Source organism: Terrapene carolina, unplaced genomic scaffold, assembly GCF_002925995.2.
Source record: "Terrapene carolina triunguis isolate 2854851 unplaced genomic scaffold, T_m_triunguis-2.0 Scaffold62, whole genome shotgun sequence".
Lineage (NCBI taxonomy): Eukaryota > Metazoa > Chordata > Testudines > Emydidae > Terrapene > Terrapene triunguis.
Genome location: NW_020664413.1, coordinates 38,065,410 through 38,083,017, shown reverse-complemented (window position 1 = coordinate 38,083,017; position 17,608 = coordinate 38,065,410). Strand labels below are relative to the sequence as shown.

The 17,608-nt window shown below is 40.2% G+C and overlaps 1 protein-coding gene across 4 annotated transcripts in view; it reads left to right on the top strand.

The window, feature by feature from the left end:
- Window positions 1-17,608, top strand: part of LOC112114134 (neurabin-1-like) — a 68,783-nt gene that overhangs the window by 41,746 nt on the left and 9,429 nt on the right. For 2 of the 4 annotated variants that reach the window (XM_024210736.3, XM_024210818.3), the window contains exons 14-17: window positions 374-458; window positions 2,534-2,605; window positions 3,065-3,263; window positions 9,336-9,452. In XM_024210736.3, coding sequence (XP_024066504.1) covers window positions 374-458; window positions 2,534-2,605; window positions 3,065-3,263; window positions 9,336-9,452 — 473 coding nt within the window. Of the gene's footprint in view, window positions 1-373; window positions 459-2,533; window positions 2,606-3,064; window positions 3,264-9,335; window positions 9,453-17,608 lie in introns of those variants that run through there. The other 2 variants (XM_024211145.1, XM_024211069.3) reach the window with 2 other exon arrangements.

Genomic DNA, 17,608 nt, shown 5'->3' with positions numbered 1-17,608 from the left:
AGCTTCCATTAACAATTTTTTTGAGAGAATACATAACAAAATGTAATTTTTTAAGACATTCTTATATCAAAACAAGGTGGCAGGAATTTAAGGATTTTACATCAAGTAAAATTATTGTACAAGATGCAATTGCTTTTTTTTTTTTTTTTTTTAATGGGAAGTTGAAAGATCTATCCCCTTCATGCAGTTAACACTAGTTTTCCACTCCTGTAGCTGTACAGTGGATGTGAATTAATTACTGTGAACTTACGCTTTGAGTTTCTTTTTAAATTTTGTTGTGGTTGGGAAGGGCATGCATCTTAACAAATACACTCAGAGCTTACAGATAGCTTTAGTAAGTTTACAGAATCTTTATTTTTCTTTTTTCACATAGATGACAAGAGAAATGAAGACAAGACAGGAGAAACAAATGATGTTGCGTCATCAGGAAAGGCCAAAAGGAGATTTCCAGATTTTGGGTAAGACTTACGAGTTGATGGAGGAATAAGTGGCTTTAAATATTACTTATGCTAAGTTACCATCTTCTTTAAATAGAAAATATTGTGAAACATACTTTTCCTGTGCATTTGTGATACTCTTTCTCCCACTCCTCCCCTGCCCCCAAGGTCCGATCTCCAAATTCCTAAATTCCTTTAGCTAGCAGTCTACTACGAGGCCCTGTAATTAGAATGAGCACACTTTAAATCCTTTAATGAGGATCCATTGGAGAGCAAGTCTGGTGCCAGCAGCTGCGGTAATTCCAGCTCCAATAGCATATATTAATACCCACTTGGTCCTTGTCCACTTTCACTCTCGTGCTTGGCATGGTAGAATTACCAAAACAAAATGTGTAAACACATACATAAAGTTTGTGGGACAGTGTACTTATAATATAATTGTGTTATGTGTATTATGGAGGTGCCAGCTGCAGCTCCATAATACATACACACAAAATTATATGTTTTGCACTTAAAACAGACACTTTTTCTCCTGAATGATCTTAGTATCTGAATAATGCATCCTCTTCAAATGCTTGAAATATTTTTTAGGATTAGTGATCACTTTTTGCCACTAATCTTCGTAAGTTAAAGTTCCTCCTTTAAGCAGAGGCTGGAGAGTGGTTTGTCAGAGTATTCCTCAAAGAATTGCCTTCTTTCAAAACAGCCACCATCTTATTGTTTGCAGTGGTGTTGTAGCAGTATAACTGAAGAAGAGCTTGAAAGCTTGTCTCTTTCACCAACAGAAGTTGGTCCATTAAAAGATTTTACCTCACTCACCTTGTCTCTCTAATTTTATTATGATTATTATTAATGGAACTGAAGCCATGGACTGCCCTTAGCAAATATGGCCATTGTCTCCATTTACTTTATTACCCCCGGGATATGAGGTTAGCAAACGTTTTTTAAAAAAATTAATTTAATCTAAAATGAGACTAAACACTAAAATGCCTTAACCATAAGATTGTTGCATGGCAACACTACAGAGCAGAGTTATGCTTACTTGGGTGCTTTAATTGTTTGTTTTCGTATCTTACCATGTTCAGAATGTAACCTTTTTGCTGGAGCCAGGAGCCCAGTATTTTCTGTTTCTCTGCTTGGTTCTACCTGTTTTTCAGATGCCTATTTTGCCCTACCTTTCCTCACATGGATGGGATTAGATTATAATGCATGCTCACTACACTGTTCCACAGAGGCAGGCAGCAGGGTATCAGGGAGTCAAATCTGCAGTCCAGTTTAAGGCTGGGAAGAGAGGGTCAGGGGAGAATCAAAAGTATAGATTAAGGTGTTGGCTTGCTGGGAGGATGGTGCAACAGCTGAGATTTGGGGAGATGGGGAGAACAGCTGACAAAGCCAGCTATAAGCTTCCCCCTTTCCATGGTACTTTGGAGCGCAACGCAGCCAAGCCACCTATCCAGCATAGCAGGAACCTGAGGATGGAGTCAGACTGACTGGAGAGCAGTCCCCATCCTTGAAAGTAATCAACAATTTCACATCAAGTGAAATGGCATCAAGTGGCATTTTAAAGTTTGGGTCATTAAATATATGGAAATAGAGTAAATGTTGCTGTGGAACGTAGGGGTTGCTCACATGGACTTTGGTACCATTGTGAAATGAGTACACAGGCCCTGAGTCCAACATTTTTTTCCCTTTAACTGGTTTTCTCTGTGTTGACCTCCTCTATCTCCCAATGGTAAACGTATCAGTACTGGTGTTTTTATCCATTAGATAGTAAACTGCTTGGGGCTGGGACCTTGTATCTATTTCTTTAGCATATGCACTCCTATAGAGTGCATTATTAAATTAAATCTTTTCCTTCCTTCTTGCGTGTCTTCACCTGTACATAGTAATGCACCTTAAATCACATGAAAGATATTCTTCAAAATTGGGCTCTACTGTGTGTAGTATTTTTTAAATTACTTTTATGAATGTGTTATGAATTAAATTTGTATTAATACATAACAAATATTTAACTCCTTTTGATATAAAGCATTAAATTGTAGTAATTGTATTTAAAAAAATGGTTTTGGTTTTTTTTTTGTTTGTTTTTTTTCCAGAGGTTTACGGAAATCTGGTGGTAAAGGCAAGAAACAAGAGAAGGAAAATCCAAGGAGCTCTCTGGATAGCCGGTATTTTTTATAAATATATATTGCATTCTTAAAAATAATTAACTACCATTACTGTTATTCTTAAGGCTCAAGTACATGTTAGTATAAGAGCAGTTAAATATCGCATAAATCAGTACATTGATGGGAAGATGGGCTTCTATGCTTATGAAATAAGGAAAATAGTTTTACATGTTAGTTACTCATATTATGAAACAAATTCTATTCAGCTTGCAAGCAAAAATTATATTGTAATGTAGCAAGAAATGCCACTTTGGGAGTAATTCTCAGTAGTCCCAGGATACTGGTTTGAAAGTGTTAACCATCTTGAGTGTTTTTAAAGCTGTTAAATAACTCTCAGCAATTATTTTTATATTAACCTTCTAAGATACATACATTTTGATTAATATGTCATTTAGACAATTATTAAAGACATACAGCAGGTTATTGCAAGACAATTATCATTCCATTTATTTATTTCAGAGGCTCCCGAGAGTTATTGGAAGACTCTGGCAACAATCAATCTGCATCAGATTCAGACTCTCCTGTTCCTACTTGCATACCTTTCTCTTGGTTTGGGGACAGTCACAAAGAGCCTCAGGTTTCCAGTAGCAGCCTAACCTTTTCTCAGAGTGGACAGGCCACTGTATTCGAACAGGGTCAAGAGAAAAACGGAAGCAAGGTAAACGTACACCAATAAGCTATATTTTGAACATTTGGGTTTGATATGGTTTTACTCATTCAGGGTCCAAGTTCTAAGTATTTAGGATCTTGAAAACTAATACTTACTCTAAGTGTTTTCAGATAGTAAGAGAAATGATTACAAGATTCTGTAAGTAATTGAGAGCCAACATTTGAGTTTGTATAAAATAATCATGTGGTGAGAATTATCCTCCAAATTCTAAACACCTTACTTTATATTTTGCCAAGGAATTAAATAGGTCCTGCTCAGAAACAATGTATTTTGTTTTGTGTTCCTTCAGCTGGTTATGCACAAGTTAACAGTTCCTTAAACTGTGCATATTTTTGATGGCCACCTAATTTTATGCAGAAGAAAAGGAAGGAAAATAAAATGGTGCCTGTTGACTTCAGCATTCATAAAGGGCTGGGATAGCAGAGCAGAGGAAACAATATATGCCAGAAGGACAAATAAAATAAATTTTACTTAAACTTTCAAGTATAGAAAGTAAAACTTGAAAATGGGTAAACTTTTTTCAAGTGTTTATTTTGAAAATGGGAACTAAACTCCTAAGTCACTTAGGTGCTTTTGAAAAATTCACCCAGTGTCTTTTAAATACCTTGAACTGGGGTTCTCAATTTGGGGTCGCAAACAGGTGTAGGGAATTGTGACCACCTCGCCCTTCCCACATTGCTAAATTGGGGAGGGGGGAGGGGAAATGCTGTCTTAAATCATTGACAGTGCTATTTTGAAAGTTTCTACTGAGTAATTCTACTAATGATTTAGTGAGTTTAAAAAAAAAAAAAGCTTTTCGTACATTCTGTAAAAAATGACACTACATAATTAAAATTACTACTATCAAGTTTCCATCTTGACAGTCTGAACTATTTGTGTAAGGGTATTGTTAGGCTTAGGGGAAGCAGAGGTCCTGGGAAGAAATAACTGAAATTTACTAAAAATTCTGATAATGTCCCATTAAATAGTTTTCATTTGGCTATATTTAAAGTCTAAAGTGAATGTAATTTCCATAAAACACTGGTTGTTGTCTAAACACATTTAAAAATAGATACACAAATAATACTAATCACTAAATTCCATTTTTAATTTACCTGTTTATCTGTTATCTTTATTCTTGTGTTCCCTTTGGATTTTTTCTTGTCTGAGACTATAAACTACTAAAATATTAAACTTCCACAAAATTCAGTTTTAATTCCTACAACTGATTTTTTTGTCTTCAGTCCTCTACAGTGGGCTTTCACATTCTCCTTTTTACCACTTAATCTAGGGCCATATGGAACATATAGAACAGAGTTTTTCTATACTATAGTATAGGGAAGCCACTGATAAATGTGTGGAGTTTGCTGATAACATAGTGCTGGCTTTCCTTGTCTAGTTGCTAATTACATGAAAATATAATTAAAATACGTTAAAAACTGGTCTGATGTTTTTCATGTAAGGAATTGCAGTGGTTGTCACAGGACTCACTTAAGGGGTCTGCATACTTATAAGTGGCAGGGGAAGTGGTCTGTGAGTTTATAAGTAGGATGGAAAGTGTTTTATTGCAAGATCTCTCTCTCTGTCTTCTGTCTCTCGTGTAAACATCTGGTCCTTAACATGAAAAGTTTGAGAATCCCTAAAGTGGAACATGTTGGCCTTTTAGTTTAAAGAATGTTGTGCAGTTTTGTTTTGTTTTTGTTTGTGGAACTTGTGTATCTTTGTTCTTCTCCAACCATCTATTGTATCTGTGTAGTAGGAGCCATAATATCTCCCTTCCTCCCCCGTCCCCAGGGATGCTTCTCCAAATGAGCCAGGGCTTTGGGGTCACCAGGCCCTCTGTTAGAGTGAGTCTATGTATCCTGGTGAATATTAGGTTATTTTTAATGTATAACTTATAAGGGATTTACAATTGATATCTCTTTATGATATTGCAAGAAATGATAGAATTTGCCTAAAGTGTTTGGGTACCAGTAGTGTCTAGCAGTTCAGCATTTCACGAACCATTTGAGGCATGATAAACCTGAGGTTCTCTCTATGTAACCCTTCCCCCTGGAGTAATAGTTTTATTGATAGGTGGCAGAAAGCCCAGTGCTGTGATGTGCCAGCACATGCCCCACTTAAAGCATGCTCAGGAAGAGGATGCTGAGCCTGTTCTCACCTGTATTGACTTCATTTCCTGTGCCTCTGGGGATATCTCATCTCTTTCCCTCCAAACCCCCAACTGATTCATCCCGTTCATTATCACTTTCAACTTTCCAATAGATTGTGTCCCACTGCCAACTGATTCCACTTCCCATTCCCTTCTCTCAGACCTCAGTCTTGATGGTTGCTCTTGGCTCTTTTCTTGGCCTAGGAGACAGTTTTTTCTGCCTGGAGGGCACAGCAGTCTTTAGCTAGTCATTAGGCTATGCTGTAGAGGCCCCTAGTAGTGGAAATTGACACCGATTCTTTAACCGTTACCTGTGTACTGACTGGCCCTAAATCCACACTCAGTGGGATACCAAATATTGTAACAGTCCCACCAAGATCAGCTTTGTGGTCTCTTCTTCTGGCTTAGTGGAACTACTGACTCAGGCAGTTAGTAATCAAATTGTATTAACTGAATTACAAATAGTAAGGTTTTGGACAAATAAACCTAATTTTAGAAGAAAATGAAATTAAGATAGAGATGTAGCTGAGTTGTGTACCCAGTAATGCACATTGTCATTTAAGTAACACAAAAAATGGACAGATTTTCCCATTACACCTTTTCCAGGGGAATAATATTGTTGAGGTTGGTTGTGTAATATTTATTACTTATTGGTAATAATTTTACAGCCATTGTGGAGAATATTTTACAGCCATTGTGAAAATATACTGTTTAAAAGAAATAGTGGAATGTAGAAACTCTGAAAGTATGGTAAGAACTATTTCTGATTATTCTCTTGTGTGAGAATTTGTAAATGTAGCGTTTAATCTTTTGATAGTGTATATAACTACTCTAGCGTTAGGATTTTATTTCACTAATGTACAGAATTACAATTTACCGTGTAATAGCAATTTTTCTAAATTGAAGAGATGTTAATGTTTGTGAAAGGTGACCACTTTGGAGACTTAAATATTGTATTCTCAGGCATAGCAAGGGCATCAGTAGTACAAACTTTCCTACACTGTCCTGCCAACATGCTTCAACTGTCTGTTCAGTAGTTTGCCCTTTGAGATTGACAAGTTACTCAGTGTTGTTCTTCCTAATACTACTTTACTTACAGTCCTTTCCTGTGGTAGAGCCCAGGGTGTGTATCTACTATTCACATAGGTAATTTTTTTTAGATAATAGTTAACTTCTATAATGTTTGCTGTAACTTAGATATTTTTGCACTGCCTCCTAAGCTTCTAGCCAGGCACAAAAAAATTCCACACATTACCAAACAATACTGTATTGCTATGGAAAACATTGTAGTGTCTTATATTTATAATCATCTTACTAAATTCCTTAATCTTTATGGAACAAAGGTGAATTGAGATAATTTACACCACTCCAGAGTTCTTGCAGAATTTTTTTTTTCCCCCTGAGCACTTATGCAGGAAAGATAGTTGTCCTAATGAGGTGTAAACTTTTGGTGACATTTATTGTTTACTTAGAATTTTCCTCCTCTTTCCTGTGAACAGATTGATAGTCACGTTAAGCATTTGCAGGCAGTCATAGAATATCAGGGTTGGAAGGGACCTCAGGAGGTCATCTAGTCCAACCCCCTGCTCAAAGCAGGACCAATCCCCAACTAAATCATCCCAGCCAGGGCTTTGTCAAGCCTGACCTTAAAAACCTCTAAGGAAGGAGATTCCACCACCTCCCCAGGTAACCTATTCCAGTGCTTCACCACCCTCCTAGTGAAAAAGTTTTTTCTAATATCCAACCTAAACCTCCCCTACTGCAACTTGAGACCATTACTCCTTGTTCTGTCATCTGCCACCCCTGAGAACAGTCTAGATCCATCCTCTTTGGAACCCCCTTTTCAGGTAATTGAAAGCAGCTATCAAATCCGCCCTCATTCTTCTCTTCTGCAGACTAAACAATCCCAGTTCCCTCAGCCTCTCCTCCATAAGTCATGTGCTCCAGCCCCCTAATCATTTTTGCTGCCCTCCGCTGGACTCTTTCCAATTTTTCCACATCCTTCTTGTAGTGTGGGGCCCAAAACTGGACACAGTACTCCAGATGAGGCCTCACCAATGTCGAATAGAGGGGAATGATCACATCCCTCGATCTGCTGGCAATGCCCCTACTTATACAGCCCAAAATGCCGTTAGCCTTCTTGGCAACAAGGGCACACTGTCGACTCTCATCCAGCTTCTTGTCCACTGTAACCCCTAGGTCCTTTTCTGCAGAATTGCTGCCTAAATATATACAATAATATACTATGGAGACCATTGCTGCCCTCCATAAGTGCACACATCTCCAGTGGACTAGCAGGTATGTATTTGGGAGCAAAATTTAGTCCTGCATGTGCAACTCTTATTTTGCTTTTATAATCAAAAGCACTTTTAAAGTTTAAGACTAACTTCATTTGATCACATGCCTCAGTGAATTCTATTTCAGCAAGATAAAAATAAAAGATTGTGATTAGGGGCTTAGAACCTGTTCTTTTAGGATCTTATTTGTTTGGAATGCTGAGTTTATCCTATGGCTTACTCTGAAAAGTTTGTCAGCGACAATATCTGTTTTTTTGTGAGGCTTTAGTTTTATCTTAACTTTATAGCTAAGGTGACTGAGTCAAAAGAAGAGGTCAGGTGACTTGTCCAAGGTGTCAGTTAGTGGCTGCAGCTAAATTTCAACCCAAAATGCTTAGGTTCTCAGCTCCTTGCCAAGACCTATTGGTGAAAATGCTTTCCTGACTAAGCACATACTAAATGTAGTAACTGATTTAAGTTGGTTAAAAGTTTAACAGTATGAAGATTAAACATTTGCTAACTATAAAAAATGATGCTTTACATTAGTTGTTTTTAACCTGAAATTTACTTGAGTAACAATGTATAGTCAGAAATATTGAATAATAGTATAGTAGGTGTAGTCACTTATGGCAAGTACTTAAGAATATGTTCGCCAAAATTTACTATTTGGGAGATAATTAGAAGAATGTATTAACTTATATGTAGATTATCCAATGGAGTTGCTGCTGTAAATGTTACCACATTAAGACAGACAAAGCATTTGTTGTGAAGATTCCTGAAAAATTATTTAATTTACATTCTAAAATGTTGTGATCAGTTCAGCTCAGTACAAAAATAGGGCTCCTACTATGTATAGTCATCTTGACTGAAACTGGTTATAAATAGAAGACTTGACACATCTTGTCTTAAAAAATACCAGAACAGTGCAGCTATATCTCCTCTTAAATTCCTCCTGCTGATATTATACAATTGTGTAGTACTTTGTATTCCAATATACTTTACAGACTTAACTATGCATTGATCACTTTATCTACTACGGAAATGCAGCCACCTCCAAGATGAAATGAGGATACTGTTTAAGTGCGTAGCATTACCACACAACAGTTTAAGACAAGATTAAAACTTCAGGGGGAATTTAAGTATAATTACAAGAGTAGAAATTTCCCCAAGGCATGGGGCTACTGTTGTGGTAGGGAAACCTTTATGATCATAAGTGGTCAGGATTTTAGTTTTGTGTCATTCAAAAGACAGTACATTGTGTCCCATAATAACATGCTGTATCTTTAGTTTCATACAAATTCAGAGGGAATAATTCCACCAGCTGAATTTCTAACCACTTCCTGCATGACCTGGATGTACCTTTGAAATATTCTTTCCAAGTACTGACCTTGTTCAGTTCTACTTAACTTTAACATGACTGACTTGCTGCATAAAGTGGCATTACTGCTATAATAGTTGTTAATTTGGGAGTTCAGCAAAAACAAGTCAAGACTCCTGATGAAGTGACCATATTTCATACATGGTAGATCTAAAATGTATAGATAACTCACGTTTAATTTCTTTTTACAACGTATCAAGGGTACTAGAATGTCTCCTTGTGATCTACTATTCCAAGGGTTCAGTTAATAAAACATTATTTTCACTTGTTTGCAGAGTAGAATTGTCATAGATGATTCATACCATAGCAGGCCAAGTTGTGATCTGTCAGGGTTAGTGACCGAACCAAATCTGTCAGGGCGTTCACACACTTTAACCTTCTCTTCAAATGAGGTGAGTTTCAAAGTGTGTATATGTCTTGTTGATGTTACCATTCGTACTACGGACTGTCTATTAATATAATGGGCTTTGTTTTGTATGAAACTAGATAGTTATCACAGTATCTTAGTATTTTTTTATCATAATCTTTAATACTGAAATAGTTACTTAACTAAGGACTCAGATTATAAGGAGGCATTTTAGCCTTTGCGTCACAATTTATAGTCAAATATAGCTTTAATTGGTAGTCATGCTGTACAATAAATTGCAATTATGAATTTCAAAGCTATGTAACCCCAAAAATTTGAGTGGGTGAATGAAATTTGCAGGATTTTTCAACGTGCCTCACATCAGTGCACATCTTTTCATGTATAAGATAACAAACTATTTAGATATATTTAATCTATAAAAAGCATTTAATCTATTTAAAAGTCAGAGTTCTTTTTCTGGCAAAACTCTAACCTTCTTTGCTTCAGCTGAAATCTTAGACTTAATCTAGTCTTTTATACATTTTAAAAAGTATATCTGTTTAAAGGAATTAGTCATTATGTTTTATAGAACAAACAGTAAAAGAACGGAAGCAATTGCAAAAACTATACTTCAGTAATCTTTCAGATGAGAGTTCTAGCGTCTGCAAGCCAGCTAAACTGATAGTGATAATGTTTGAAGAAAATTTTTAACAGCAGGTCATAAATGATCTGATGCTCTTAGATAATTAATTTAAACCAAATTTTGGTAAAGTGCATAAAATATATTCTGATATTTATTATCTAAAAAGATAGACTTTTATGCATGATGCTACAAATTTGTGTCCATTAGCACAAAAATTACATGGTGTCTAAAAAATATATCTTAATTGGTCACAAGTTTCAGGACTGGAATAATTTCTGATGGTTTTTTTTTTTTTATGGGGAATAGTCATATTTCTAATCAAAATCCAAGGGTATCTTAGTACATACCACTGGAAAGCACTGTGCTCTTTTGAGGTTAGTGGATGGAATTCATGCTGCTAGAAATGTCAAGTAAAGATTTTAAACAAATCTGCATTACTAAGCCCAATATTTTCTTGAGTATTTGATCATTAAGTTTCAAATGCAGTTTTTAGCTAATTCTCAGTTTTAGACTTCCAGCAATAGTTGTCTGTATGCAGACATAGTGTTTATAAAATTGCAACTAAGCCTAAGTTGTTATAAACTAGATTGTACTAGTAAATGTAACTCTTTCATGGTACCAGTATTGTTACTTGTTCGTTTGATATTTGTATGAGCTTTGTATGTCAACAAGTGAAAGTTATCTTTAAACACCAGTTTTTTTTAGCAATTATCTTAAATATCCTTGTCCTATCCCAAGAAAATTTGTACTTGGAAATACTGACCTTGCTGCATTTTTGTGCATGAAGCAGTTTTTTCAATGAGAAAGGTATTTTACCTGTACTTGCAGCTCTCCAACTTCAGAAAAATTGGTAGTCAGTGAGAGGCTGATAAACTGGTACCTGTCATAAACTATGCTATGACTTGTACAATAATTGTTTTAAAAAAAAAAAATGTTGCTCAACAACTGCATATGCATGGCAGAAAGATTAAAATTGTTCCTGAATTATGACTTTACATGGTAAAAAGTAAGCAGTATTTGTTTCCACTCATTATTATTAGTTCTGGTATAAGTGAGGGTCAGGTTAAGTAAATGGCCAATTTTGGTTATTCTTAAAGATTAATTTTGGACATTTAGGGCTTCGGACTTAGCACCTCCTTCACAGGTAGAAGTTCCACCTTGCTCAGGTAGCTTCATATATCATCACCAGAGGTGAACTAGCCACAATAGCATCCCCTGCCTTCAGAGGAACAAACTTCTACTTCAAAAAGCTGCTGCAAAAGAGGAAAAGGGGGAAGCACCAGTACACACCTCTTCCATGCCCTTTAAAAGTCTAGAACGGGCTGGGGATGAATACCTCCTAAAGGTGTATGAGTTGGCTGGAGAAAGGAGTTGACCCTATGACTCCTCCCTCTGTTGCAGTTGAGGGTAGGTAGAACACAAGAATATTCTCAAAAATATAGAGAACTGACTGAAGAGGAGTGCTTCTGGGGAGTTCTGCAGGCTAGTTGCAGTGAAGCCAGTCCTGCATATTGAGCTTCCCAAGTGTCTTGCTAGTGAACTGGATACCACCCAGCATGTAGGTGCTCCCCTCTTCCCCTCTTGGGAACCTTTTGATGTGTTGCTGATGTCTCACCATCCCCTTACAGTCTTTGGGCACTGTGGGGTCTTATCCTCAGTCACTCCCAAGATTGCCCAGATACTTTGGAGTGAGGAAAGTTGATCTCCCTTGTCTCCACTCTCCACAACTCTCTTGGATCCTGTTCTTTGAATTGGCAGTCATCTTTTTCTGCAAGTAGGAGCTGCTTTCCCAGCAACAGCTCCTGTGACTGGCTTCACTCCTGTTGATGTACAAACAGTCAGGGACAGCACTTCTGCGTATGAAAAGGAGAGGATCAGTTAGGGATCCTTAAATGTTAAAAATTAACATACCTGTAGCTGGTGGTTGGTGTGTTTTTGTTTTGTTTGTTTGTTTGTTTGTTTGTTTTAAGGGCATATGCTCACCCTGACTCTCTTTTTGCTGCTTTTCAGTTTTCATAAAAAGAGAAGTCCATCCACGCTTTAAGCCATTTTCCTCAGTGAAGGTAGAGGAAAACTGGGCTAGCATTTAGTGACTGGTTGGGGAGCAATCAGCTGAGGCACTTGTATGTTGTTTGTGGGCCCAGTTAGTTTCTAAAAAAAAATTCTTGTGATGCAGCACTTGCAAAGGAAAAAAATATTTACGTGAAGCTACGTTTTAAAATGCTTTAACTGAGCAGAATCTAAGGCAGTACACTGTATGCTGAGGTCAGAGTTTGTCATAGTAACAGTATGTCAAATTGGGGAGAGTGTTAGTATTTTGGTATTATCTTATACACCTCTACCCCGATATAATGTGGTCGTTGGGAGCCAAAAATCCCTACTGCATTATAGGTGAAACACCATTATATCGGGGTACCGGTGGCAGGACTCCAGCAGTGATTTAAAGAGACTGGGGCTCCGGCTGCGGGGAGCCCCAGGCCCTTTAAATCGCCGGCCGAGCCCCGCTGCTGCAGCCCTGGGGTAGCGGCGGCAAGGCTCCAGCGGTGATTTAAAGGGCGCAGGGCTCCGTGCAGCAGCCGGAGCCCCGGGCCCTTTAAATTGCCGGCCAAGCCCCACTGCTGCAGCCCCGGGGTAGCAGCAGCAAGGCTCCAGCAGTGATTTAAAGAGCTCCAGGCTCCGGCCGCTGTGGGGAGCCCGGGCCCTTTAAATCGCCGGCCGAGCCCCGCTGCCGCAGCCCTGGGGTAGCAGCAGCAGGCTCCAGTGGTGATTTAAAGAGCTCGGGGCTCCCCGCAGCAGCCGGAGCCCCGGACCCTTTAAAACGCTGCCGGAGCCCCGCTGCTACCGCGCTATATGCGAACCCATGTTATATCGGGTCGCGTTATAGCGGGGTAGAGGTGTACTAATTTAGATTCTTCTTTGGTCAGTGGCCAGGTATGCATGTGCCCCATGAGCCTTTGTTTGGAGATTTTCATTAGCAGTGTTCATTCAGCCTGTTCATGCACTGTTGAGATCCTCATGCCCCATACCAAGGCTATATCAGGCTTGCAGGCGAATTGCCTTCAGTTCCTCCTCAGCTGCCTCGGCCTGAGACAGAACTTAATGTATCCACATTGGGCATGTCTCAGTTACTTGCTTACTTTGGTATAGCTTAATTTATTTTACTTTTAGTTAGTGAGTGTGTTAGTTTGTAGTTAGTTCAACTGGTTATTTAAAAGATTTGTTTTATTTCCTCCAGGGAGCTCGTCCCTGAAAGGGTTATGCCCAGTTCACCGGGCTTTAAATGCTGCCTTGTGTAGAGGTCATTCTGGTCAACAATAGACACTCTTAAGTGCATTTGCTGCCTAGGGAAGTTACACATTGTGCAGAAGGGTAACTTCTGTTTCGCCCTCAAATCCAGGCCTCTAAAAGACCAGGAAATCAAGCTGTGGCTGTTGATGGTAGAGCAGTAATTTTTCCCCACTTCAGAGCCAGGTCAGAACAACATCCTCCCTTCCCCTCAGTATATCAATCCCTGGGGAGTATCTTGCACCCTTCGAGCTTGGTGCAGTACTCCCCCAGAAAAGGGAAAGCCTCAGAGACCTTCTCTAAAGGTCCCCAAAAGAAGATCTCTAACTCTCCTATTAAGGAGTGTACCTCAGAATGACCTCGTTCTCTGAGCAGGTGAACAGCTTCTTCAACCTTGAGAGTCATTACTATAGAGGTGAATGTCTTCTCCAATAAAGGCAAGGGGGGAAATCACATATCTTTAAGGGTAAGCATGTCTCTCTGAGAAGAACCCACTACCGCTTAGCAGAAATGGCCAGAACAAATACCTAAGACCAGTACCACTGGACTTAACCCCTCTTCCGGTACCCCTGTTGGGTTCTTCAGTACCATGTATGACTAAGTCTCCATCTATGTCAGTGCCTTTTGTAAAGCATTTGAAATTCTCAGTACCATTCTGCAGGGATGAGCATACCACGCCTTTGGTACCACAATGGTTACCACAATTCTGCTCAGTACTGCAAGACTTTAAGTACCCAAAGGACTTATGGAACTAGAGTCTCCATCAGTACCGAGAACCACTCTGTCATAGACCCATATACCTCTCTGATTCACCTTCCTCTTCAGTTGGAATTCCCCAATTAGAGGAGGAAGAGTGATGGAGACCTCCCTTCAGTATCACTAATATCTGTCCAAGGTTCTCCTGTGTACCCACATAGGAACCTCTTTCTCAAAGAGACAGAGGATTTCTAGGGAGCTCATCATTCTTGGTGGAAACAACCCTGGATGCCTGCCCCCAGATATGGTGCTCAATAGCCATATGGGACCCCTGGATAGCTTATTGTCAACAGTTCTCCAAGGCCTCAACTCTCTCCCATTGAGATGATGGTGGAGACTCAAGCGTCTCCTCTCCCCATCACACCACTCAAGAAGAAAGGTTTGAGGATCAGGAAGCAAGGGCAGATGAAGAAACCACCCCTCAGACTACATCTCATCCTCATCACCCAAAGAGGTGGTAATGACGCTTCCTCCTGTGGCCAATGATTGTCAGCGATTTCAAGACCTCATTAAACACATGGAAGACTCCCTACAGATACCTCTCAAGGAGATCAAAGAATCACGACAGAAGCTGTTGGATATTGTTCACTCTGCAACACCATCCAGGGTTGCCCTTCCTATCAATGAGGCTCTGCTGGAACCTGCAAAAACCATTTGGCAAACCCTGGCCACAGTAACACCTATGTTTGAGAGAGCCAATAAAGTATTATGTTCCCACCAAGGACTCTGAGTTTCTGTTTTCCCACCCTCCACCCAACTCTCTGGTAGTTGACACCAGTGAACAAATGGTATAAATGCCCCACCCCCACCCCCACCCCCACCCCACCCATATGACAGACCAGAAGTGCCTGAACCTTTTAGGAAGGAAATCTTATTCATCTACAACCATAAAATTCCACATTATGAATTACAGGAAATGATGGCCAAATATAATTTCAAAAATTATGCAAAATTCATTTTTCATTCAACACTTTCCTCCAGACCAAAGGGAATAATGTCAGGCTACCATTGCTGAGGGACAGGTACTGGTGAGGACATCTTTCCAGGCAGCTCTGGATGATGCAGACACTGTAGCCTGCTCCATTTCCACGGCAGTGGTAATGCACAGGGCATCTTGGCTATAGTTGTCTAGTTTCCCCAGAGAAGTCCTGAATATGGTAAAGGATTTCCTGTTTGATGGACTGAAGTTGTTCATGGAGGATACTGACAAGCTGTTGCAGATTCCAGGGTCTCATTATGTTCATTGGGCATCTACGCTCTGTGATGGGGCAAGGCCAGATGGCTATAGGAAAGTAGTGTAAAACAGTATGTTAGTATGAAAGTAGTAAGAAAGTATGTTAACCCCAGGCTAAACAAATCCCCGTTACCATGATAACCAAATGGCAGTTGCTCCAGGTTAGTCAAGACACCTGAGGCTAATTAAGATCCTTCTAAAAAGCAGGGGAGACAACTAGGTTGATTGGGACACCTGAAGCCAATCAAGGGCTGGTTGGAAGTAGTTAAAAGCCTCCCAGTTAGTCAGTTGGGCGTGCGTGTCAGGAGCTGTAGGAGGAAGCCATGCTGCTGGAGAAACTGGGCAGTACAAACCCTATCAGGCACAAGGAAGGAGGCCCTGAGGTAAGGGTGAAATAGATGTTGAGGAAGTGGGGGGCTGCTGTGGAGAAGTGGCCCAGGGAATTGTACTCGTCCTGTTTCAAAAAGTCAGCTACCAATACCTGCTACTATTAGGGTCCCTGGGCTGGAGCCTGGAGTAGAGGACGGGCCTGAGCTCCCCCCTTCCCCCCTCTCCCCAATTAATCACAGAGACTGTGAGACAACAGAGACTGCGAGGGAGGGTTGCTTCTTCCCACCTCCCTTGCTGGCTTATGATGAAAATGGCTCAGTAGGCTGTGACCCTTGCCTCTGGAGAGAGAAGGGCTACGTGGAGAGTTACAGTGAGCCTCTGAGGCTAGCGTAATCCGCCTGGAATCGCGGGACCCACTGAGACAAGGTCAGAGCTACAGCTCCTGCAAACAAAAGAAAATTCAGTAGATAGCAATCGGCCCAACGATCCTGCCCGATGCAAATCTCTGGGTTTCAGAGACCAATGGAACTTCCAAGAAAGAGCATAGGTTCCAGAGAAAGATCCATTAGCCCACCTGATGCAAGTTTACTGCAGACTTTGTCTTTTAGTATGTCAGCTGCAACTATTTGCCTGCCTCCCCCCCATTTGGAGACTAACTTTTCCATTTCTGGCAAGCATGGGAGTGAATCACCTTGGACAAATGGGTACTGGAAATAATATCCTCAAGCTACCTTATCCATTTTACCTCCCTCCTCCTCCTTCACCTTCCCCATCTCTCTTCAGGGACCCCTCTTACAGGAAACAAACTCCTTTGTTCATCTTGAGGTTATAGTCAGTCCCTGATCAGCACAAGGGAAGGGGCTTCTACTCAATGTACTTGCTCGTGTCAAAGTAAAATGGAGGTTGGAGAGTGATCTTGGATTTAAGACTCCTACACAAATTCATGAAGTCTCAAAAGTTCAAGATGGTGACTCTGAAAGCTATAACTCCTCCTCTGAATTCAGGGGTTTGGTTTTCAGCCCTCATCCTTCAAGTCACATACTTCCACATAGAGAAACATCCATCCCACAGAAAATTCCTGCATTTTTGTCATAGGTCAGGCCCATTTTCAGTACCAGGTACTCCTATTTGGACTCTCCTCAGCAAAGGGAGTGTTCTCAAAGGTTCAGTTGGTTGTGGCCACCTACCTGTGTCATCAGGCAATCGTAGTATTCCCATACCTTGATGATTGGTTATTCAAGGGTCAGTTGTACCAAGAGGTGTTAGTTGCCATGCTGAGGGCACTTTCTTCATTCTTGGACTTGGGCCTTCAGTTGAATTTGGGAAAATCTGACTCCTGTACAGAACATACGATTTCTAGGGGCATCCCTGGATTCTTTGGTATCCAAGTCCTTCCTTCTCATAAATAGATTCGTGACACTGTCACGTCCTGTCTGAACGATTCAAGGGAGCCCTCAGACTTCAGTAGAAACTGTTTTCAACTTCTAGGTCACATGGTGGCTTGCACCTTTGTGACAGAATATGTGAGATTACTCTTTCATTGTTTCCAGGATGGCTCAGATCAGTTTGCTCACAAAGAGACATAGCCTGGACAAATGGGTGTCAGTTCTTCCAACAGGTGAAGTACTCCCTAGATTGGTGGAAGGACCATTGCAGTGTAGGGGAAGGAAGTTCCCTTCCTTCAGCTTATGCTAAGGGTAACTAGCCACAGATGCATCTGTTAGGCTAGGGATAACATCTTGATGCTCTCATGGTACAGGGCAGAGCATCACCCCAATAAACCATCCTCCACATCAACCTGTTGGAGCTCAGAGCAGTCAGAAATGCCTGCCTCCATTTTCTGCCTCTCATCAGACAGATTCATGACAGACAATGTGGCCTGCATGTTTTATATCAGTCGGCATGGAGGACTGAGATCCCTTTCCCTCTGTGCGAAAGCAATAAGGTTATGGAA